Consider the following 23,761-nt stretch of genomic DNA (forward strand, 5'->3'; position numbering starts at 1 on the left):
ACAGGTAGAAAAATCTCATTTCCAGGAGATGGGTCTAAGGGACAAAAAAACCCTAGGGAGGAGGCAAAAATCCCTTCACACCACTTACTGACATAACCTACAGAAGGTAATATATGTTGATGCCTAGCACACAGCAGAACTAAGTGATCAATCTGAAAAATCTCCTTCTCTGGTGAGACTTTTCATTCTCATTTTCTGATGGTTTCTATTCCTTTTGACATTTTGAGAGTTGATCTCAGTGTAAATGATGATAATGATTTCCTGCATTTTATATCAGTTTTCAGTTGACAAAGTGCTCTGAAATCCACATTACTTAATCCTCTCCTCAGCTTTTTAACTTGCCATGGACAATTATACCTAACTTACAGGCAAGGAAACCGAGGCTGAGCCAAGAAGTTGATTCCAGCCATACAGTGAATAATGGTTAGAAGGTCTGCTTCCTGAATTCCGTTCTGATGCTCTTGTCCCTGTACCCCCTTGGTGCAGTAGTCATTAATGCCTGCACTTGGAGAGCAAAGTGAGCAGCCAGCATAGGTAGTTTGGTATCAAATGTTTCCTATGCTATCCAGAAGTCCAGGAAGGGATACAACTTAAAAATGACATACAATCTAAGATTTTTTTTAAAGTTTCTATATACAAAATAGGGAGAAAAACTAAATTGCCTATTTCCTTCCCTTCATGCCTTAAAGTCTCCAGGTAAAATAATTCCTACTTGACAGAACTCAAAGGATATTCAAAATGCTGAAAGCAAACAGAAGTTTGACCATGCCAGTGGGCAAGGGACTGCCTAGAATACCCAGTTTTTAAACTGTTCTGGTCCCAGGAATAAACAACCAGTAAAAAGGGAAGATCAAGTGGGCAGTAGGCAAGCTTCAGGCCCCCTCCCAACTCAGATGTACAGACAAGGACCAAGGCAGGACTCAGTGATGTAGAACTATTCCCAACTCATCAACATCTAAGAGTTCTAATTCAAGAAGAATGCTTACTTCTACTTCATTTGGTGGAAGAGGAGCAAGAGATGGAAGGAAAAAGAAAAAATCTGTATTTGGAATCTGATATATAAGCTTACCTTGACTTATTATACCCAAGTGTTTCCCAAGTAAATTAAATGACTGTATGCTAAAAGAATGTCAATTGCAGGTGGTCCCTGGGGCAAAAAAAAAAAAAAAAAGAAAAAAGAGAGAGAGAGAGAAGCTCTAAATGCGCCTTCTTACACTTTTTTTGTCTTAAATTCTGAGCCTGTTTTGCTATAGAAGCAATGTGATATAACACAGCTATGAACCCATGTCAGGCTACCGCAAAATGCCTCTTTAACATTCCACAGAGTATCTCTAAAGTCTTTTAACAGTACTGGCCTGAGTTCTGGGTCTTGGAAGCAGGGATCACAGGAGAGGAAAGAATGGAGGGATAAAACAGTCTCTTGCTCCTCACAGTTCCCACCGTAGCCACAATTATGAATGAGGAAAAAGTGTTTCTGTTCTAAGACCGTTAGAGCTCTGAAGCTGACTTTTGCCCCTTCTTACTACAGCAACCTACTCAAGTACATTGAATTCTTCAAATATCTGTTTATCTCCCTTAATTACAACTTTAATTCTTAGCTGTCTCTAGAAGGTATTAGGAAGAAAGCAATCTGACAAACCAATTTATACTAATGTGTAAATGACTGATTGTACATTCATTTATATGTACAATACATATATCCACAAACACATGCATACATATGATTACTTATATGATAACTAGGCATCATTCTAGGAGCCAGGAATGTAATCGAGAAAGGGAGCAGGTTTCTGCTCCCAGGACATTTACAATTCAGTGAGGAGAGTCTAAAAAAGTCCAGAAAGTAATAAATATTCTACAGAAAATAGTGATCTAATATGGAAAAACTGGTTGACACTTCACATTGTGGTTAGGAAAGGCCTTTTGAAGATGTGACACTTAAGATGATATAATTAAAGACAAAGAGCCAGTCTTGTGTAAATGAAGGGGAAGACAGCTCGTGCAGCCCTGAGAAAGGAATGAGCTTGGTGCATGGGGGACAAAAAGACCAGTGGGCCTGAGGAACAGTGGGCAAGGAGGTAAATAGAACAGAAAGATAGACAGGGGTCAAATCACATCAGTCTGTGTCAGCCAGGGTGAGGCTGTTGAAGTTTATCATGAGTGGAAGAGGAAGCCTTCGAAGACTGTAAGGAGAAGTGTGGTCTGAGTTACATCTTCAGACCATCTCTAGCAGAAACATGGAGACCGACAGGAGGCTACTACAGGGATCAGAGTGAGAGAGAACGGCTGTCTGGACTAGGATGATTATGGTAGAGAAAGCTAAGTGGGTCCGATCAAGATGTATCTTACAGGAAAGATGTTCAGGAGTTATGGATGGATTAACAAGGACAGCTAGGTAGATGCTGCTGTTTTCCTGAGAAAGGCAAGATCTGGAAAGAATGTGTCTGGGAGAAGGGTAAAGTGGTTGGGCAGTAGAGATCAGCAGTTCTATTTTGGATATGGTCAATTTGAGCTGCAAATGACACATGTGACATTGATACAGGAAGGCAGTTGGTGTGTGAAGCTAGAACTCAGGGAAAAGTTGAGCCTGGGGATATACACTTGGTAATCATTGGCATATTGATGGCAGTTAAGCCTCGGAGACTGGTATGATGGTCCAGGGGATAAGCATGGACTGAGAAGAGGTCTGGAGACCAGGCTCTGGGTCACTCCAACAATTAGAGGTGGCAAGAGACTGATCAGGAAGCCCCCTCTTCTTGAGACGGGCAGCTCTGTAGAACGGTGACTCAGCAAAAGAAGGCTCTTCCTCTATTAACAAGTATGGATCTCTAAGTGATTACAGGCAGCATGAGGGCTGTCCTGAGCCCTTCTCTGACAGAGGAAGGTTAGTTATAATCTATTATCAGTTGCTGTGAAGAAGCACTGTCTCACCTGCAAAGTCATAAGCTCTCCCCCTCAAAGACTTCGACTATGGTAATAAAAAAATACTTTGATGAGATACACAGATATTTAATCCTGTCTCAGCTAGGAAGAGGCAGCAGCCTATCAAACACTAGCCAGGAGCCTGTCTACCTTAGGACAAGCGTCAGGACATCAGCTGAGAGAAAGAGCTGAGCCTCAGGACCACTGCCCGTCCATGGGAGGCTCTACATGAAGAGAACTCCTTCTCCTCATTCTTCTGCCTGCAGCAACTGGGCTTTGTCATCTGGGAACAATAGTATCTTTTTTTTTCTCTCCTGAGGAGTCAGGAGATATAATAAAGCACTGCTCTGAATCATCAGGGTTGAAAGATAAATCAGAAATATTGAATAAGATGCTGAATGAACAATTCCCAGGGTTTTTGTGGGGGCGAGGGGGGAATGTCTGTTTACAGAGATAAGATTATCTGAGATTACCTGTGAATAGGTTGTTTGGGGAGTATGCTGCATAGTTAATACTGCAGCAAATTATAGGAATTCTCCCAATAACACAACAAAGAAATCTGTTTCCCGATGGGAAGAATTTATGGCAGTTCAGGGAAACCATTTCTGACAACCAGTGACTTTGCTGTACTCTCTAACAGGCTCTCTGACCTCTCGATACCCCTCTCCGGGTTGAGCTGGTTTTACACGGCATTACAAATGACTCTGAGCACTGAGGTTTACTGTAACCCATGTTCCATGTTACAGGAAAAAATCTTAATCATCTGGCTGCCACACTGTTCAAAAGAGTTGATTAATACGTGAGGTACAGAGCCATTTCATAACGTTGGTATATAGACAAAGGATCCAGTTCTGAGATGTTGAAATAAGTTGAGAAAAGACAAACAGCAGCCAAAGAAGTATTTTCAGGAACAAGGACTTGATGTAGGGAAAAGCATTTTTGAATCCCTTTTAAAGCAAGAGATGCATTTGGTAGAACCAACTGCTGACTTTTCAGAAAGGTAGGCTAATTTTAAAAGTAACTGTCATGAGACCTAATTTTGCCTGCATTATCATAATTTACATAGATTCTCCTCAAGAGTTAAAACACACGGCCAACAGCACACGCTCATGGGGGCACCTTTTGATACAGTGACTTAAGCCTTACGGAAACTAGACCCCACCCCCACAAATATCTTTTCCTGTAGTCACCTCTGAAAGAGCAATGACTAGCCGTGATGCTTAGTTCCTGTGGCTTTTATGTATGTTTCCTAAACAAAGCCTCTTAAGAATATTTTAAGTTCTTCCTCCTGCTTGCTACATTTCTGGTCATTTTTGGAGAAAATTCAAAATCAAGACCAAATATAGAACTGCTGGAACACAGCTGGGCTGAGAGGGAGTCTGCTCTCCTGAGGATCAGCAGTCAAACTGAAGACTTTGCAGAGCCCTGCCTACTAAGGCGGGAGGAAGAACACTCTCTCAATCCCTCAGTCCTCCATTAACTCGGTTGGACCCACACGGTGAGGACTCTCAAGTAGTCCATCAGTTGTGTAACACCATGTGCCACAGCTGACCAGCCTAAACCTGGACATTTCGTCCATCCCTCGTTCCTCAAGGATAAGGTGCCCAGATTTATACTGGTCAGGTCATCTGCAGCCATTCAGCATCATCACAAAAACCATCTTACTGAATCTGCTACGTCCCCCCAGATGCTTTACTAGGTAGATAATTTATGGGTGTTGTCTCCAACCCTGACCAGTATTCTGCAAGTCTGGTTATCCCTATTTCACAAATGGAGAAACCAAGGCTCAGAGAAGTTAAGTAACATCCCTAGTCACTGAGAGAATAAATATCTTGAGTGGAAAATGAATTCCAGTGAAGAGATATTGATGATTTAAAATGTGCTTGTTTTCAGACTCAAAAACCAAAAGCCAGGTTGCCAACCATGGTAAATGCTAGTAGAAATCACATAGTATTAAGTGGACGGCACCACCAGCAGGGCTCTATTTCCCTCAAGTCTCACCTTTTCCCAAGCCCACTGCAACCCTGGGCATTGACCTTCTGTTGGTAGAGATTGGAGTCTCGTTGCTCTAAGCTGAGACTATCCATCTGTCAAGATGTCAACTCGTGCTGGGGAGTCGGTCCGGAGCTTCCGTCACAGTAAGCTCTGATGTGCACCAGCATTACCTGTGAGCTTAACACACGTTCCTGGGCCCTTCCTTTAGATCTTTTGATTCCATAGGTTGGTGGTGGGTCCTGGGCATTTGCGTTTTTAAAAATAAGCTCCCAGGTAATGCTGATGCCCACCGAAGTTTGACAGTTACCACTGTCAACTGTTACAATTAGGAGGAGGATATCTTTACTCAGAAGAGCCAGTTAACCTAATGAGCTCCAGTTGTAGGTGGGAAGAAAAATTTAGCTTATAGGAAGGCACGCAGGGTCATCCTACTCCGCCTGCTCACTTTGGTCAGGATGACTTTTTCCCTGTTCTGATCCATGTCTACTTTTTATTTACCCCCATTCATGTTTGAGTCAAGAGAATATTGCATTAAGTCTTAAGTATTTATCTTAGTTACCCAATAGAGTTTCATGGTCATCATCCAAACTTCACTAAATACATAAAAGACAGAAATTGTGTTCTTGAAGAGAATTCTATAGTTTTGTTTTTGGAAGTTCTAACTGTAATGGGAAACTGACCCATTAATCTATCCATCAAATCCATCCTCTCCCTCCATGCAGGCAGGCAGTCCCTCTGGGAATGCTTTCCTGTCATCATGATCATACTGACCAGCTTCGTAACCTTGAGAAATGCCAGGACAATGTTCTGGCAGTGACATTATCTATAGCTCTGGGCTTTTGTCTTTCATAGGCCTGGTTTGTCATCACAGCCCTTGGAATTGTAGGAATCGAAAAAGATCAGGAAGGCAAATGAGCTTACGCTTCTGGGGATGGGGGGTGGGGGTATCATGTGTGAATGAATCCCCTACCTGGCACTGAGGTTCCAAGTGCGACAAACACCACCGCGGTCACGGAATCCTTCAGGCCGATGGTGCAGCCGAAGTGGGAAGCCAGGTCTCCGATGAAAGCGGTCAGGATGCCAATCATGAGGATGGAGACGATGAAACATGCCCACCCATTCCAGTATTCAGTAGGGGGGACGAAGGCAAAGAGGACCTTCCAGAACACAGTCAGAAAGTGCATCACGTAATCGAAACAGGAGGGCAGCTTCTCCTCCCCACATTCATCATCATCATCGTCTTCCCCTAGAGAAAGGAATGGGGGACACTTCATCACAACCCGTGCTATGCCATTGGGGTCTTCCTCTCTCCCTCTCCCTCCTCCTAGGTTGTCACCCCTCTCCCCTGAGAGGTGGTGAAGCTTGGAGCATTCCAAGAGTCAATCATAACCAACCAGTTAATTATCATTGTAATAATTAATTATATACACATGCCCCCAAGGCAGCTCATGGATAAATAGCAAAAACTTAAGCCCCAACCAGTTCCAGTTATATGCAATCAACACACACTTTCTACCCCCACATGCCCTCCTGGGAGGGTTGTCATTTCAGAGAATTGAAAAAGATTTCTTCCAAAAGACAGGAAAGTCATGTGCCAGGCTCAGGAAGAAGCCTTTCTTGATGACAGGTAACTGTGACAATTCTACCAGGATTCTTTCCTTGCAGTTTGGAGTCTGGCTCTGGGGATTCGTGGTGATATGCTCACATGTAGGACCATGTTCAAACACACCCTCAACCACAGCTCTGGGCTCCGCATATTTCTAAGCTTCATCTCCTGCAACTGCTTCAAACTCAAACTTCATCCGAGCCGAATGGAATTATTTGCTTTTTTTTTTTTCGTAAACTATGTACTTTCTCCTCCTTTTATCCTTTAGAACTAAACATGGTTGGTGTATCCTAATCTCTCCCTCCTTATCCTTTCAAAATCATTTCCTTTGTGAAACTTCCCCCGACTCCCCTCCTCCTCCCCCTGCCCCCCAGCCATGTGGGGAACTTCTCAGAGCTTCCATAACACCCCCAACATCTGTAACACTGGACCAGTGCTTCTCCAGGTGTGGTCCCTGAGTAGCAGCAGCAGCACCAGGGAGCTTGTTAGAAGTGCAAACTGCTGACCCCTTCTGAATCAAACTAGGGAGTAGGGGCGGGTGGGAGGTGGCCCGCAACCTGTGTTTGCACAAGCCCTCCAGGAGAGCCTCGTGCACGCTCAGTGTGAGAACCAGTCTCCAGACTGTGCCTATTCACTTTCTTTTCTTCTCCACTTGATTGTGAGCTCATCAAGGGCAGCAATTTGTTCACTGTTGTGTCCTTAGTGTTTAGTCTTATCTCCAGCATGTGTGGTAAGCTGGCTAAGTAAATGCATGCATGCATGAATTTCCACTGGCTTCACAGAACTACTTAATTACATAACATGTACACATATATCACAATTTTGCCAATTATGTCATACCATCAATGCACAAAGAAATGTACAAAGTTAAACTTTAAAGGAGTCAGGGCATCAGTAATAATAAATGGAGGCTTCATTTATGTGATATAATCACCATTCACAGATTTTAAAATTGGGGCAGTGAATGTCAACTCTTCTTGCAGTGGTGGCTAATACCTATTTATGCGTTTTTTCGCCATTTTGGAAAGAACTTCTCCTTGAGAATTGGTTCACCACCACCACCTGCCCCAACCTTGTCCCCAGGGATCCACTTCCTCCACTTCATGTCGCTGGCAGCAGGGGAGCTGAGATGACCAGCATGGGGCAAACCTGCCTACTCCTCACGAGACGCTCCGTGGTGAGGCCATCTGGAGCAGCAAACAATTGGGAAAACCCTTAACGCAGGGGAGCGTTAGGGAAGATGCCCCTCAGAAAACATGCAAAGTGGCACGTCTGGGCTTCTCACCTGTCATCTTACAGACCGAGAGGAGAGGCAATGGCTTGCTCTTCCATGAGGACCTGGTCAGAATTATTACACACATGCACTCTGGGGATCTGCGCAGAGAGCAACCTCTTCTCTGAGGCTTTGGAAGGCCTCCAGTAAGCTCTTGGGTGGAATCACCTGTGGAGACTAACTAGGCAGAGGACTTGATTCAGGTCAGCGGGTGGAAACACGGGTGATTCACTAGAGTGAGAAAGCGTTGGCCACGTTAAAGCAAGTGAGCGAGGAGCCCATTTGACTGAGGTGGCCCGAATGCCTTAGTCACTGATGTAGGCAAACCACAACCTAAGCCAAAGTCAGTTCCTATAAACACACTTGTATCTGAGGAGATGAGACTGAAGAACCCCTCACAAACAGCCATCGAGGCTTTCCCAAGTAAGGCAACTACTTAAGTTAGAGCCAAATAATCTCCTTGCTTCACTCCCAGGTCTGTTCTAGTAAGAGTTTTCCACCAACTCCTATGAGAAAGAAGCCTCTTTCGAGAGTAGAGCTCAGTAGAGTGCTCCTAACTACTTGTGGTTTGGCTCTGCCCGCTTTGAATCCATGTTTGCGCAAATCAACTCTTTAATAAAAGTTTTACTGTGCCTCAGTTTATCTTTTAACAACCATTTCCTACAGTGTATATGCTGCATAGTTATCACATATTTCTACTATCATCCTTGTCTGAAAATATAAGATGGTTTTAAATAAAAGCGCCCATGTTATAGGCGGAATTGTCTCCACCCCAAATTCATATGTTGAAACCCTGACCCCTAGTACCCAAGAAGGTGACTGTATTTGGAGACGGGCCTTTAAAGAGATACGTAAGTGAAAATGAGGCTGTTAGGGTGGCCCCTAATCCAATCTGACGTGTCCTTATGAGCAGAAATTGAGACACAGAGACAGCAAGGACGCGTGCACATGGAGGAAAGACCGCGTGAGGACACAGCAGAGGCGGCCCTTCCTTCTCCCAAGTCCAGGAAAGAGGCCTCAGGAGCTAAAACCTTGATTTTGAACTTCTATTCTCCAGAGCTGTGAGAAAACACTTCTCCACCGTTTAGGTGACCCAGCCTGCGGTATTTTGTTACCGCAGCACAGCCCCTTCGGAAGCACCCTGTATCACAGCACTGACACCGAGGAACAGCCACGCAGTGTTTCTATTACCTACTCCTTTCTTGTTTTCTTATCCATTTCTTCTTTTCTCCTTCTGTTACCGAGTCAGGTCCGTCTCCCCGAAGCGCCGCAAGCCAAAACGCTGAGATGCCAAGGTCCACGGCAAAGAGAGGGCTGACTCGCAAAGCAGCCAAGCGAGGAGACAGGAAAACAAATCTCAAACCTGCCCTCTGAGAGCAAGGAGCCCTGGGTGTTTCTGAGATAACAAAGAAGGAGAGCGGTTTGGGGCTTGGCGGGCGTGGGGGGCGTGGGGAAAGCTGATTGGAGAAAGGTGCGGGCATCTTGGTTCTGCGCCGGCGAACTAAGCTAGGCCCGCCCCTGCACGTTGGAGAGGTCAGCGAGCGCCGGCTCGCGCATGCCCAGTTGGAGGGCTGGTCGTCCTATCCCGTCTTACCCAGCTCAGGCCCAACTGGGCACAGCTGACTCCAAGTTCCTTAAATAACTCCGGCAAACATCTTATTGTTTAAGCTACTTGGAGGCCAAGCAAGTCTTAAAATGACCTTGATTAGTGAAAGCAGCTGAAATGGATTTGACCCACAGTCTCACTTCTTCCACTTTTCTTCCCACTTCCCTCTTCGTCTCCACTGGAGCTCCGGGTAGAACTCACTGTGAAGGCTGCAGGTGTCCGGGCTTATTGGAGGGGGGTTGGAAGAAGGCCATGTTCATTCTTTCTCTGCTTCCTTTCCTCCCCGCTCCAACAGGGGGCTGCTTGTCCCCCAGGAAAGCTCAGAAAAAGCACTAGACTTTCCAGTTAACATTTATTTTGTGTCTCATCCTTCAACATTTCTATATTTGTAAACATTTTCTAATTTCGCTGGGGGTATGATTAAAGCAGTTTGGGAAACACTGAATTTTAATCATTTATAGAAACACAGACTATGCTGCCTCTAACCCTACAAAATTACTTAATTTGGGGTGTGTAAGTCTCACGTTGTGAAGATGAACAAGAAAACAATGAAGATTCTCAGGAGAAATGACATTTATGATTTGAGAGTAGATATTATATTTGTCTTCGAGATGAAAATAATAATGAGGGATGTGCAGGGGAATAATTAGATCATCTCTGCAAAGTGTCTGAGGATACTTCTGGGTAATGATGATCATGGTAGCTATTATTTTCCTCCATTTAGGATTGTTACCGTGTTTCCCCATCATTATTTCATTGCTCGGTCAAGATGCTGGGTCCTAAGGTGACATTCTAGGCTTTTAGAAACAAAATCTAATACTGCCCTCTGGAATTCACTTTATGATCTATAAGTGTGCAATGCAAAATAAGTGTGTGTGTGTGTGTGTGTGTGTGAGAGAGAGAGAGAGAGACAGAGAGATTTCCTTCTGTGGGCTTCCAACATTACAAGGAATCTTAAATATTTTAATGCTTAAGTCTGGATGGGGAGGCCCATCTGTTTTTACTGCATTTGAAAGTCGAAGTGGCTTCCTATCATTTTCCCTGGGATTTCACTGCTCCTTATAAATTTTAATCTCCAACTCAGTTGTCATTTAAATATTAAAAATGACCCCTGACTGCCATGTATGATGCACAATTACCCTGTCTTAGAGAAGGACAAAGAAATATTATGTTCATCCATCACCATCTGGACTATATTTAAGTCTGCTCCTTGCGAAGAGCAGTGGAGCATTAAAAAAGTAAAATAAAACAACACCTGGAGCATCTTTTATGTGATGGCAAAGATGATAGTAATCTCCCGGTTCTGTATGTTTGCCAGCTCAGGGTTACTGGATGCTACATAATTCTTTCAAGTCCCTCTTCTGCATTAGCAAAGAAACAGCAGGTTGGTAACTTTCCTTTTATAGGATCCCAAGCAAAGGATCCTCTTATCTCAAAATCCTTCTTTTCAGCTTTATGGATTTCACTAATGGGAAGATAACAAACAAGCTGTATTTGATTAATCCTTCCCGAGGCCTTTTAAATGGTTTCCTTGATATATGTTGGACTTCCTAAATATAACTACAAAGTAGCCAAATCGTTAGAACCGCAGATAGTGGAGAGAGCGCCACCGCAACTATTGACATGACAGTACTTGTGTGAACCCTGCTCTGCAGCCTGAGAACGAGGGCGCCATCAGCACAAGTCATTGACCACGAAAGGCAGCCCCTGGGCTTGGCACCTGAAGATAGCACAGCATCTAAGGTAAAGCAGGTGTCAATCTATCTCCTATAAGGCGCTCAGGGTTTGGCCTCAGGAAGGACTTTGAGGACCAGAAATAGAGGCCGGGGTTGGGGGGGGGGTGCAGTGGACAGTTGAGTCAGAAGACTGAAGTCAATTTCTGGCTCTGACAGCTCGTGTCGGGGCAAGACACTTGACCTTCCTGCGCCTCGATTCCTCATCTGTCAGATAAGTGTCTTAACTCCAACATCACAGAGCTGTGGTGAGGACCAGAGGAGGAAAAGTCCAAGTCCCTTGTTCGACTGCAAACCCCTTTACCGGCAGACGTGCCGTATTCCATCATTGTTCCTTGTCAGAAGGAAGGGCAGTAAATCAATACGACCCGAGTATCCTGATTTCATAGAATCTATATTCTGATTGAATGAGCCATTATCACGAAGCTTCCCTGAGCTGCCTGCTTTTAAGAAAAGAAAGGAAGAGAGAGAGACAGAGGACATGATGGGGTGTCTACTAAGTGTCAAGCACTGAGCTAAATTTTTCACATACTGGATCTTATTTAATCCCTACTATAACCCTGTGAGGGAGGCATCGTTAATCCCACTGTACATACGAAGAACCTGAGGTTCAGAGAATTTAAGTGGCTTTCTAAAATACTGACAGTTGGTAAGTGGGTGAGCTGGGATTTGATCTAACAGCCCAGGGAAAATTTTACTTCCCATCATGTCTTGTTGAAGCAGTTGAGTGTGGCATCCACCACACACTGATTCAAAGTTTGAGATTTCTTCCGGTGCCCAGTGCTATATGAATACAGTGTGGCCTTTTTGTAGAAATGTGAAAACGATGGTGCACCATCGGTAAGGTTTGTGTTCCCATTTATTTTCTAGGTACAGTTTATTTTCTAGATATGATATGTTTTTGGCAGAGTCAGTCATAATGCTCTTTTTCCAGCTCCTGGTTCTACTTTTCTGTTGTATATTTCCATTTCTCTCATTCAAAGTTTCTTACAGAATTATTAAATACTTAAAACAAAAGAAACACTGGCAATCAGCTAATTTGCCCCTTCTAATATTAAGAGAACAAACCAAGAACTCTGATTCAATTGATGAATTTTTGTTCTCTTATTTTCTTGTATCTGTGTGTGTGTGATCTAAGAACTTGAGTTAAACCCAGTGGCTTTTACTGTCTTGCTCATTCAATGATCTAAAACTTCTTATTTCTTTCTTTCCTATTTTACACGTTTGTATCTTATTTCTAATGAGACAACACATATTCATCTCTTCCTACCCTTAATGGTTTCTATACGCCACTAAATTCAGTAACCTAAAGATTCATTCCCAAATGAGAATTTACCTCTTGTTCCAGATTCCAGAGAAGGGCTATAAACATTTCCCTATAACCTGGTGATTGGGAAGTACTTACATCTTCTCTGATGCAGAGAAGATGTCAGCAACTTTTCTTGCAAGTATATTGCAAGATAATTCCTTATCAAGAGAGATCTCAAAACACAATTTACTCAAATTTCTAGATCTGTGAGTTGCCAAAGCACAGGGGAAGAACACAGACCTTGGCTTCTATCAAGTGAAACATGCAGGCATTAGAAAAATACCTGAACTGAAAGCACTGGGAGGGCTTCAGAGCCGCCAAGGTCAACTCCCTGGTTAACGTGAATTCCTTTAAAATGTCTCTGCCAAACAGTCACTCATGCCATATGTGAGAGTCCCAGCCATTCGGGAGTCCATAGTCTCACCGTCCACATTTTAACAGCTCTGGCTGTGAGCTTGGGCTGTTAGTTCTGTTCATTTAACTGGGTCCCATCCCTTAAACCATATGGAGTAAGTCCAGTCCTGTTCCACATGACATTCCTTTGGGCACCTGAAGCTGGCTACTCTTATTTCACGCTCAGTCCTCGCTCCAAATTCAGGCTGGCCATGTTCCTCTGAGCACTCTTAGTCATGTCCTTCTTTTTAAGAATATAGAGCCTACAGCTGAATGCAACTCCAAGAGGCTCTTACATGCCTGCCCCAGCTGGGGAATCTCTTTCACCATCCTCCTTCTGGGCACGTGAACCTTCATTAGGGAACACATTGGGCGTCTGGTAGCCACACTATATGCTATCACACATAGAGTAAACCAACACCAACAATTCACTGCTCCAATGCTGTTTCCAGGCCATGTCTTCCATTTCCCACACTAGGATAACTGAGTTTTGGGAACACAACAGTACAATCTTTTATCTATCCGTAATAGGCTCCTTAAAAGAAGTGTTGACTTAATATCTTTTCAGTCCATATAAAACTTGGTCATGAGAAAACCTGTATCTTGACATCATACTAGCTCTTCCTGAGAACCGTCACTCTTGAAACCTTCCTCAAAATGTATCTGGACTATGAAAAAGCCCCTGGATGGGGCTAGCTGCTCTTAGGGAAGGCATAAGCCCTGTTGCTGGTCTCCAGTCTTACTGCCCTCATCCCTGCAGCCCAAGGCTGAGAGCAAGCCTGGTGGGACATTGAGAGGCCCTTCTCCACTGGCTTGTGGGGATCAGAATTGGTATGGAGACCCCACGCCCAGCATCCGCGGTGCTTAGGCACCCAGCGCTGGGAGTATGTCATTTACTCCACAGACTTTACCGACCTCTAGCTTTCACTCTGTTTCCTTGGAGAGATGCCTTGGAGCTCAAGATTGCTATAGATTTGTGACTTGAACGGCTAGCCTGTTCTCAGATGCAGAGGACATCTATATAAGCCCTACTGTCCCCCCCCCCCCAACATCTACTCCCAAGCCAGAGAGAGCTGTGGGCCATTCTGCCCCACAGGACCAGTGCTAGTCCCAGCCCATGCCTGGGGGGCTGCGGACAGGTGATGTGTGACAATCCTGAACGGGATGCTAGAAGGCAACTCACTCTCCGTAAATAATTTTCAACCCTGTCTGAAGCAAATAAACCCCTGGGTGAAATTTTCCACCGTGAACAGAATGCTTACCAGTTTAGCCCATTATGGACTTTGTTAGGATGGTTAACACAGCACAAGAAATACCTAACATGACAGAAGTATTTCTCAGCAAATGTAGCCACAGTCAAAATGAAAAACGGATCCACTAAGAAGTGCTAACTCTAAGTGAGTTTAAAGCTGAACATGGACAGCTGAGCCTCTCTCTCTCTCTAAGAGGTCCTCTCTATGAACTGAGAGTCCCTAAATGATTGTAGGAGGACATAATTAGCCGCATGTGGTTTTGCCCCAAGCTGTGTTTTTGGAAAATAACTCCAAAGTCAGGCTGAGAATCTTGAAATTCAGAGTGTCCTCTTACTCTTTATTGATTGGAGGATTAACAGAATTCCACGCTCCTGCAACAGAGGAGCATATTGTCTGCAGACTTGAGCACCTAAGAAATAAACCTTCAACAAGGAGATGTGATACTCAGCAAGTGTAGATGCCTCCTGCGAGTTTAGATGGGTTAGTTAAAGTGGGTAGTCTGTGGGCACGCCAGATTCTAAGGCTGGCCCGAGGGCTCTGATAACACTTTGTAAATATCAGCAGCTGTGTCTGAGCGAGCCGCCTGGAATGTGGGAGGCTCAGCCTGGGAGGAACTGCTCGGGCAGCAATAACCCTGTAATTTTCAACAACAACAAAAATCAATATTATGTCCTAGGAAAATGTTGAAATTTATAAAAAGGGCAGATATGTCTCAAAGGCTGCCCCACATGCAGAGGAGCATTAAGAAGGTCTGGATTCTGCGATGCTGCTGTGATTAAGCTATTAACTCAGATTCACTCATTAAGTGGCTACCCGCATGCACAGGGGTCCATACAGATATTACACTTAATCTCCCAGCAACCCGGTAAAGTAGGCATTATTTTCTCCACTTTAAGATGAGGAAAACAAGGCTCAGAGTTTAAGTGACTTGCTTATGAGATTTAAACTCTGTCCACCACTTTCCTGCAATTATTTGACCCATTGTTTCCAGAGAGAAATATCTCTGTGGCTGGTCCAGCAAAAATCCATTCGGACAGAATCGAAGCTCATCTGGCATGGCTTTATGAAACGTGTAATTGGGAAATCATTGCCCTCCTTCAGGTAACCCCCTGCATGTGGTATCATGTATAAAATACTGAATGTTCTCTGAGGGAATGAATGGATGGCTCTGCTTCCTTTCTTCTTCCTAAAGAATCTGGTTTGCTTTTAATCTTTGGGAAAGTCCTCTACCCACAGTTTATATCGGTCCTGTTGGAAAATGGGGTTCTCTTCATGCTGTGGCAAACATCTCTATCTCTCTGTGTAGCGAAGTGGATACATTAGGTAGTTTGATAAGTGGGGGCACCGGGCAGACAGGTGGAGGAGAGGGAGGTTGGTCCAGAAGACGGCATTATGCCCGCCTCCAGCATAAAGGGACTTTACTTCTTCTAAATGAGTGCCAGCAAGAAACCTGTTAGAAACCGACAGCCACACTGCACGGCAGCAGAGAGGACTTAACAGGACACAACCTAATGTTAACCATATTACAATTACATTGCAGTTTAGGGGCCCCCATGGGTTTTTCTGTGTACATCATGGGTGAGGACATGCACAAACATGACTAAGCATTCCAGGAACAGGAGCCGTCAATCAATCAAGAGACCAACCCTAAGCGAGGGTGAAGAGAAAGGGGAGACAAAACCTGCCGCTCTTCCTCCCTCGGATCAGCCTGCCTCCCATTCTTGGAGGTGTATTTTTCCTTTTTTAAATAAATCTTTAAAAATCTTTCACTATGCAATACACCATCTCCCGACTACAAACTTATCTTTTGGGTATGGCAAGAACTGGGGTCTTTACCTTTTGGGGGAACAGAAGGACTTTGGCTAGGTCTTCGGCAATGGCAACTCCCCTCCTCTGTGACTGCTTTCCTGGTCTCAGGATCACCTGAAGGGACTTTCTTCTGATCAGGGGGTCTGTGAGTTGATCTGCCAGCCAAGTGCTGATGAAAGTTGAGTATCTTAAGATTCTCACCATGGCCTCGGTTCACACAATCACTCAGGGCTCCCCTCATCTGCTCATCCCTGTTCCTTTCTCTGTTGTGATTTTCCACGAGATCCCAGTAACTAGGGCCCTGCACTGACAGCAAAGAGGCTTCGACGACTTCCATGTTCTGGGGCACCTCATTTCTTCTCCTGGAAACGGAGGCTAGCCACAACCATCGTTTTGTGCAACTAAGCAGGACTCCAAAGGGCCTCCCTGGGACAGACCCCTCTCCCATATCCTCTGCTGTAGCTCCTCTCTGAAATACCCAGATAATAGTATCTCATGCATATTTCCTGAGTTTTTCAAATGCTAAAAATCACCACTAAAGGGAAGAAATTAACTACTTGACTATCATGAGCACATAGCCCCCGGACCTTCTGGCACTGAAGTTGAATGCCAGCAACCAATCAGAGAATTGTGCACAGCTGACCACACACCCTGCGATGCCCCTCCACCAGCTGGCCTTTAAAAATTCTCAGATGAAACCCTCTGAGGAGTTGGGTGGGAGGGGGATTTGGGCACGAGCCACCTGGTCTTGCTTGGCCCAGTAATAAACCTTTCTCTGCTCCAGACTCCGATGTTTAGGTATTTTTTGGCCTCACTGGGTGTCACTTGCGTTCGGTAACAACTGGTGTTGCTGAAAAGATAAATGAGACTCTTTAAGAGAAGCTAGAACCTTCTGGGTAGTAAAGCCTGTTTTGGACACTAGGATTAGCTCGTAAGTGGAATTCAGATGGGGCATCGCATCCCCTCCCTGCACATGCACACTTTAGAGGGCAGGCTGGCTAAGGTGGGTGTTGATAATCAAATCTGTCTGTCTGCCAGTGGCTTCATCTCTTGTAAATAATCACCCTGGAATGGAGCTGTTGTGGTGCTTTTCTTCAATATAAACCATCTTGAAAAAAATATCCCTTCCTCTATAATTATCAGTGTCTGTGGCCTATTTCCCTTACTTGGTTAAGGCATGGAGCAAACGCTGTTAAGTTTATAGGCCTGAACCCTCCAAGTCTTTCAGGTCACTGTTTTATACCACAAGCCTAGGCTGAACCCCTAACCCGAACCAGTATCACTAGTAAATCTTCCAGGGGAATGTGGTGGTTGAAAGAGTGACTTTGTGTCATTGGTGTCTGCAGTGAGTATTCATTCATAATTTATATATCAGGGTCAGTTCTAGGCACTGGAAATGTAGACAAAGAGGACCCATAAAACAAGAGGCAAGAGGAGACTGCTAAGAAATCAAGTAGAACAAATGCACAAATATGATCATTTCGGATGTTTATTTGGGCTGTGAAGACAATGAAGTCAGGTAATATAATAAAAAGTGACTGGGCTGTTAAGGAACTCATCTGAGCAGAGGGGAGAAAAGAGCTCAGTGGTAGAGCATGTGCTTAGCATTTGTGAGGCCCTGGGTTCAATCCCCAGTCCCTAAAAAAATAAAAATAAAAAATTTTTTTAAAAAAGGAAGTAGGCAAAAAAACTCCAAACTCCTCTGAGGAGATGACCTGAAGCCTTAATGATGAAACCCCCCAGACATGGAGGGAAAGCCTTCCATGCCGAGGAGACAGAGAGAGCACAGTGGGAGGAACAGAAGTAAATGTGTGGCCAAATGGCATTAAATTCCAGGATGCACAGGGGTGACAAGATGGAAGGAAGACTGGCCTTGGAATCAGCACCTCTGGGTCAGTGTGAATCCCAGTTCTATTTCCTACGTCCCCATCTCGTACACAGGTTCACAGACAACCTCCTGCACAGGGTTGCCTGGAGGCTGGTGTGAACACAAAACAACTATTCACCAAGGTGGGGCCATTCACTTCACTGAATGCTGCTAAACTGTCAGTTCAAGGAAGTTTGGGTCTTTGCTTTCCTTAATCCTGAAGCATCAAGAAACCCAGAGGCCCTTAGGTGACATCAGGGGACAGGCTTAGAATAAGGGCTAAGGCGCTGGTTCCATAAATGTCAACTTAGGAAGAAGAATGAGAGCAAGGCTGGGTGGCAGTGAGAACCTTGAATTCTAAAACAGGCCCTGTGTGACTGTGGATGAAATTATTTCCCTCTCTGGTCTCAGCTTCTTATTTATCACAAAAAGGGGAGGTCGGACTGGCTGATCAGTAAACTCCCTTTCAGATCCATACCAGGATTCTGGTCTAAGATGCTGTCTCAGGACAGAAGACACAAAACACAGCCAGACGTGAGCAGAAACAGGCAGGGCAGGAAAGATGCACGGGCTGGGGGGCTGTGTCAAAGCCTGTCAGTTCAGGCAAGTGGCTTTGATTGAGGGTGTCAGAATGACAAGGTCTTTATCAAGAGGGCAGGCTGTGAACAGCAAGAACTAATGCTGCAAGTCACTTTCATGAGGCTCCTCTGGCTTTGGGGGCTGTGTGTGTGTGTGTGTGTGTGTGTGTGAGCGCGTGCGCGTGCTGGGGGCTGTTGGCTCTGCTTCCACCTCTTTGGATGATACTGCAGTGTCTTCCCACTGAGAACAGTGCACAAAGGCTCCTGGCTGGGGATGAAACCCCCCATGCCTCGTGCATTGATTTGTAAGCAACAACTAAACTGTATTCACATCGCAGCAGCGGATGCCGACAAAAGAGCCACTAGGTATAGCGATGGCGCATTGTTTGCAGAGCTGAGCCGCTGCTTCTCCAGACAAAAGCTGCATTAAGGACGTGACTTCAGGCTTACAAATAGGAGTGCTGAATCATTCCAGAGCCCTTTAGCACGGTGTTTTCCCCAAGATTTCATAATAAGCAATTTCAGAGAAAAAAACAGCCTGACAAGCCAATATTCTGTTCAGAAATATTAGCTTAAGTATATCCAAGGGCCAGAAAGTAATTGCTTGTTCTTCCCGCCTCCTTGTACTCCCACCCCTGGGTGCCTGGTCTGCCTCTTTCTGACATTGAAGCTTCCTGATTCAACATTTTATCCTGCTACCACTGGCATTTTTAAGTTGCCAGGTATCCTAGCTTTGCTTTGCCTCCCTACCAATATGGCCCTAGAACATCTCCCATCAATAGTTTCTGGAACTTAACTGTCATCCTCCTGGTTACTCATGACCTCTGCTTTTCCTCTTTCTCAAGTAGGATCATGATTACCAGCCCAAAACCACTAAAATCCCACTAAGACAAATAGAAAATGCCATTTAAAATGTGGATTTGTGTCTAATTTGCATATGCAAATATATGTTACATGCATATGTTACATGTTAGGTATATCTGTATGTTCTGAGTATATGCATCTATTACATATGAATTAGATATGCCTGAAACAATTAGAAATGTGGCATATGTGTGTGTTTATATAGATTTTTTCTAGATCAGACATGACAGTATGATGTAGTGACAACAGGTCTTCAATCCATTTACACGTAGACTGGAAAACATTGATTCCCACCTAAATTCACTCATTCTTTATTTAACAGATAGTTTCATTGCCAAACACTGTCCTAGATGCTAGATAAACAGTGGTGAATAGGACAGATTTGCTGTTGTTTAAAAAAAAAAAGTATTTCAATTTAGACTCTTTCTACTTCTAAAAGGACTTGAGCAGATCTGTACCTAATAATAAAAATAAAATACTTTAAGATAAAATGGGACCCAAAAAATGTCTGAAGAAAGCAGAAAGAAAGGACACGTTCAGATATGTGAGTTGAGTGAATTCTGAATACTTGGACCAAAAAAATGACTAACCTTTCTGATGGCCAAAACAAATAAGAAAACATTGAATTAAAAATTAATTTGCTAAAAAAAAAAACAAAGCTTCTTTTCTTTAAACTTTCAAGTAGGAATCTATCATTTTTTCTTTAAATACAGTAAGTGACGTGAATAATAACTGCAACGCTAAGATAAAACTACTTTTCAAATATTATACTTTAAAGGGAAAAATTTAAATTATATTTAATTTATAATCCTGTGAGGGCGGTTTTGATAGGGGCCCTGATAAAAAGTTAAAGAAGGTTTATTTTTCTGATACCTAATTCAAAGCAAGGAAGAGCAGCTACTGAATTTAATAGTGACCATTAGACAGCGTGTCTTAGGTATTAAATGTCTTAAATGAGCTTTGGCCAAGTTGATGTGATGACCCAATGTATCTAACATGTACTCTAAAGCAGATACTCCATTTGATTAAAGCCAGAGGCTTAAATTTCCAATAAAGTGCCATGAAAGAAAGCAAGCTAACATTTATTGCTGAAAATGAAGTGTCCTTCGGCGGCCCCTTTAGTATTTCCATATTCCAAAACTAGAGGTCACTCATTCCAATGCCCTAATTTCACAGGTGAGGTCAGAGGCCTTGTCTGGAGCTACACACCTGGTTGGTGACTCTTTGACCATGTGAATTTAAGTCTCCAGAGAAGCCAAAGCTGCCAACATATAATTTTTTTACAATTAAAAGTTTGATTTCTCATCCATGTTATATGCACTCTCTATCTCAAAGAATGTGAATATTTCAGCTGTATTTTGGGAAAAGGAATGAAAGCTAAGTTGGATGCCAGCAGCATTGCTCACATCTCCTGTTGGAGTTTAAAATAATTGCTATTCCTATTAGTTCAAGGGTACCAGTGATTCTAAGCATGAAAAACCTACCTGAAGAACTAATCATACCACAGGGAAACATCAGGAGCTCAGAGAAAATGATGGGCATTGATTCTGTTTTGTTTCAGAAGACCTGATGTAATTTCTGGCAGCAGATATGAATACAATTCCAAGATCACGAAAAGACTCTGGAAGTCCCTCTGGGTTCTTCATGATGGGATTAAACTTAGACTTTGTAAAAGATGCAGTGACTGTTCCTGTCCTCTTCCCACCATTGGTATTCTTTCTGGTCCTTCTACACCTCTGTCCAATGCTTGCATACTTATTTCCAAACGCTTAACTATACCACGTGTAGCTGAGAGCAAAAGACTCATCAACTTGGTCCCTTTTGTCCTACATTAATTCATCTGAAATCTGACCACTTAAGACCTGAATTAAACTTGTAGAAGGGACACCTAGAGTCATGCTAAAAGCTCAGGGGCTTTGGATGCACAAAGATGGGATTTCATATTCTAACTGGCCCCTTGCTACTGGGTGACCATAATTAAACATGTTATGTAACCACTCGACGGCTCAGGATTCTCCACTGTAAATGTAGGACAAGAAATACTTACCCTAGGGTATAGCTACGAGGAATGTAGTTGATAAAAGAATATCTTTCCATATCTTGAGGTATGGGGAGTCACTCTGGCTTATATAAACATGAGTTAACTTGAATTTTGTGCTAACTGGAACAGCCTGTTTGTGGCCCCTATCAAACATACATTGTACATCTGCTTTAGTTATTAATAAAAAGGGCCAAATGACTGGAAGTAAAGAACGTCCATATTAAAAATCAAAATTAAATGCCTCCCTTCCTGGATGCCAATACTGGTCCTCCTTTGATGATAAGACTCCCTTCCCAGGTGCCAAGGCCATACTGACTGGTGTACCTGCTGGGTTTGTTTTTTTTTTTTTAAACCTTGAAGAAATGTATCTCTGACTTGTTCAATGTTCTTGGTGTGACAAGATATAAAACTGTGCTGAAAATCATGCTTCTCCAGAGCAGTTTCAGAGAGTAACCTGGGAAGCTGTCTTCTGGGCTATAGTCTTCAGTTTGGCTCAAATAAAACTCTTTTCTATCCTCATTATAGATTGTTCATTGATTATTTTCATTGACATAGTAGACGGGCAATAAATGGTAACATGATTTAAGTAGAAAGTGGGCCAAAATTTCATATATAGTTTTTTGACCAACTTCCTTAAAGGCAGTGGTACCTACCATTTCTCATGAAACTGAATCTTTTTTTGTTTGTTTGTTTTGGTTTGTTTTGGTTTGTTTTTCAATTTTTTTTGAGGGAGAGAGAGGTAATTAGGTTTATTTATTTACTTATTTTAATAGAGGTGCTGGGGTTGAACCCAGGACCTCGGGCATGCTAAGCACGTGCTCTACCACTGAGCTGCACTCTCTCCTAGAAATTGCATCTTTTTTCATGAACCTCAGTCAGCTTATATTTTTAGATAAAGGATAATTAAGAATCTTTATAGCCACACAAGAAACTGGGTAAAATGAAAACTCACAATCCCCCCTCCCTTTTTTTTTTCCCCCAATTGTCTCAGTCACACTGAGACTGGGTCAAAACTGACCTAGCAGGACTTTTTTTTTTCAACTGTTTAAGTGGGGTTTTCATGTGACCCAGGGTTAACACATTAACTAATGAGAATGTCTCCACAGTAATGATGTTCAATAATAGAAGAGATGCTAGAAAGATTCCTGCTTAGACCAGATGGCATGGCAATCCCTTAAGACTCAGTTTGAGGTACCATTTTTATTATTTATTATTTAGGACTTAGGGAGTGGCTCAGTCATCTGGTTGACAGGATTGTCAAGTGAATTATAGTCCAGGGGCACCACTGAGGGGGCAGTTCTTTATATAAATAATTCAGTTTAGTTGAGAGCACTTATTACTCCATAGAGCGTGCATGGATGAAGGGCTGACTGACAGAAGGGTCCCCCCAAACTGAACTAGTCTCCACACTGGGTTGGTAGCCCCGTGCCCCCTCCACCTCTTTATTTAGCTGACACCTGTCTCTGACTGTCATTTACTGTGAAGTGCAGGGAGTGTGGACAGACCAGCCACATCCAAGAGCCTGGCCTCCTGCTGAATGTCTGCCCTTCTACCGTAGAGGACTCCCCAGCGCTTCTGAGCCCCAATTACTGAGCAGGAAGAAAATTAAGAACACTGGAATCATCATCTCCCTTAGTTTCTTCTTTCCCAATGAAAGACTATCCTCACATCCCTTTCCTTCTAGGAGAATAGACGTGAACTGTGTGCTGTTACTGTGCTGAATATTTAATATAAGCAAGCCGGGTAGCAGGTCAGAGTATCCTTTTCCATTGCCAAAATCAAGTGTCATTGGGGACCCTGTAGAACTATGACAGACATCGACAGCACTCCCAAATTTCTCTACTGGCTGGTATCTTAGAACTCACCTAGTCCTACTCTCTCAGTCCTACTGATGGTAAAATCAAATTCAGAAAGATTCAATACTTTGTCAAGGTTTTACAGTTGATAGGCGACAGAATCAAGACTACAAAAAAACTTTTTGGGGGCCAGTTTTGCTTGTTCCTTCGATATGAGAATGCCAATGGATACTACGCCAGATATGCAAAATTGATGTCAAAAGTAAAAGAACTGGAGAAAAAGCCTTAGCGCTGGATATTTTAAATGATCAGGTAAAAGGGAGCGCAGTGTGTTGACTTTCTGGAAAGCATGTCACAAGTTACAAGGTAGGAGAAGGCTACAGATGCACCTAGGAAAACACTTCCCTCTGGTCTTTAGGCAATTGGCTGGCATCTTCCCTTAAGGAAATCTGAACTGGCCTTAAGGAGATTTAACAAACATTAAGGGAAAAAACCCTTCATATTTCAATCTGCAGCTCAATTATCCAAATGAATAAACATACAAGCTATGTAAAGGGCCTGTCTATTTTTTGTGGATCTGTGTGCACGCACACATGTTTGTGTATGTGTGTCTCTGTGTGCTCACGTGTTCATGTGTTTGCACACACACATGCATGGCTGTGTGCACCTGTGTGTCTGTGTAGACAGGTGCGGTGTGCGTGTGTGCACGTGCGTGT

The 23,761-nt window shown here is 43.5% G+C and overlaps 1 protein-coding gene across 2 annotated transcripts in view; it reads right to left on the bottom strand.

Annotated features, from left to right (window-relative positions):
- SLC8A1 (solute carrier family 8 member A1) overlaps nucleotides 1-23,761 on the bottom strand; it is a 394,688-nt gene that overhangs the window by 39,649 nt on the left and 331,278 nt on the right. Inside the window, exons 11-12 of one of the 2 annotated variants that reach the window (XM_032497385.1) lie at nucleotides 9,160-9,164; nucleotides 5,888-6,163 (exon numbers count right to left, since the gene is read on the bottom strand). In XM_032497385.1, the coding sequence (XP_032353276.1) occupies nucleotides 5,888-6,163; nucleotides 9,160-9,164 (281 nt within the window). The remainder of the gene's footprint in view (nucleotides 1-5,887; nucleotides 6,164-9,159; nucleotides 9,165-23,761) is intronic. The other variant, XR_004326249.1, reaches the window with a different exon arrangement.

Source organism: Camelus ferus, chromosome 15, assembly GCF_009834535.1.
Source record: "Camelus ferus isolate YT-003-E chromosome 15, BCGSAC_Cfer_1.0, whole genome shotgun sequence".
NCBI lineage: Eukaryota > Metazoa > Chordata > Mammalia > Artiodactyla > Camelidae > Camelus > Camelus ferus.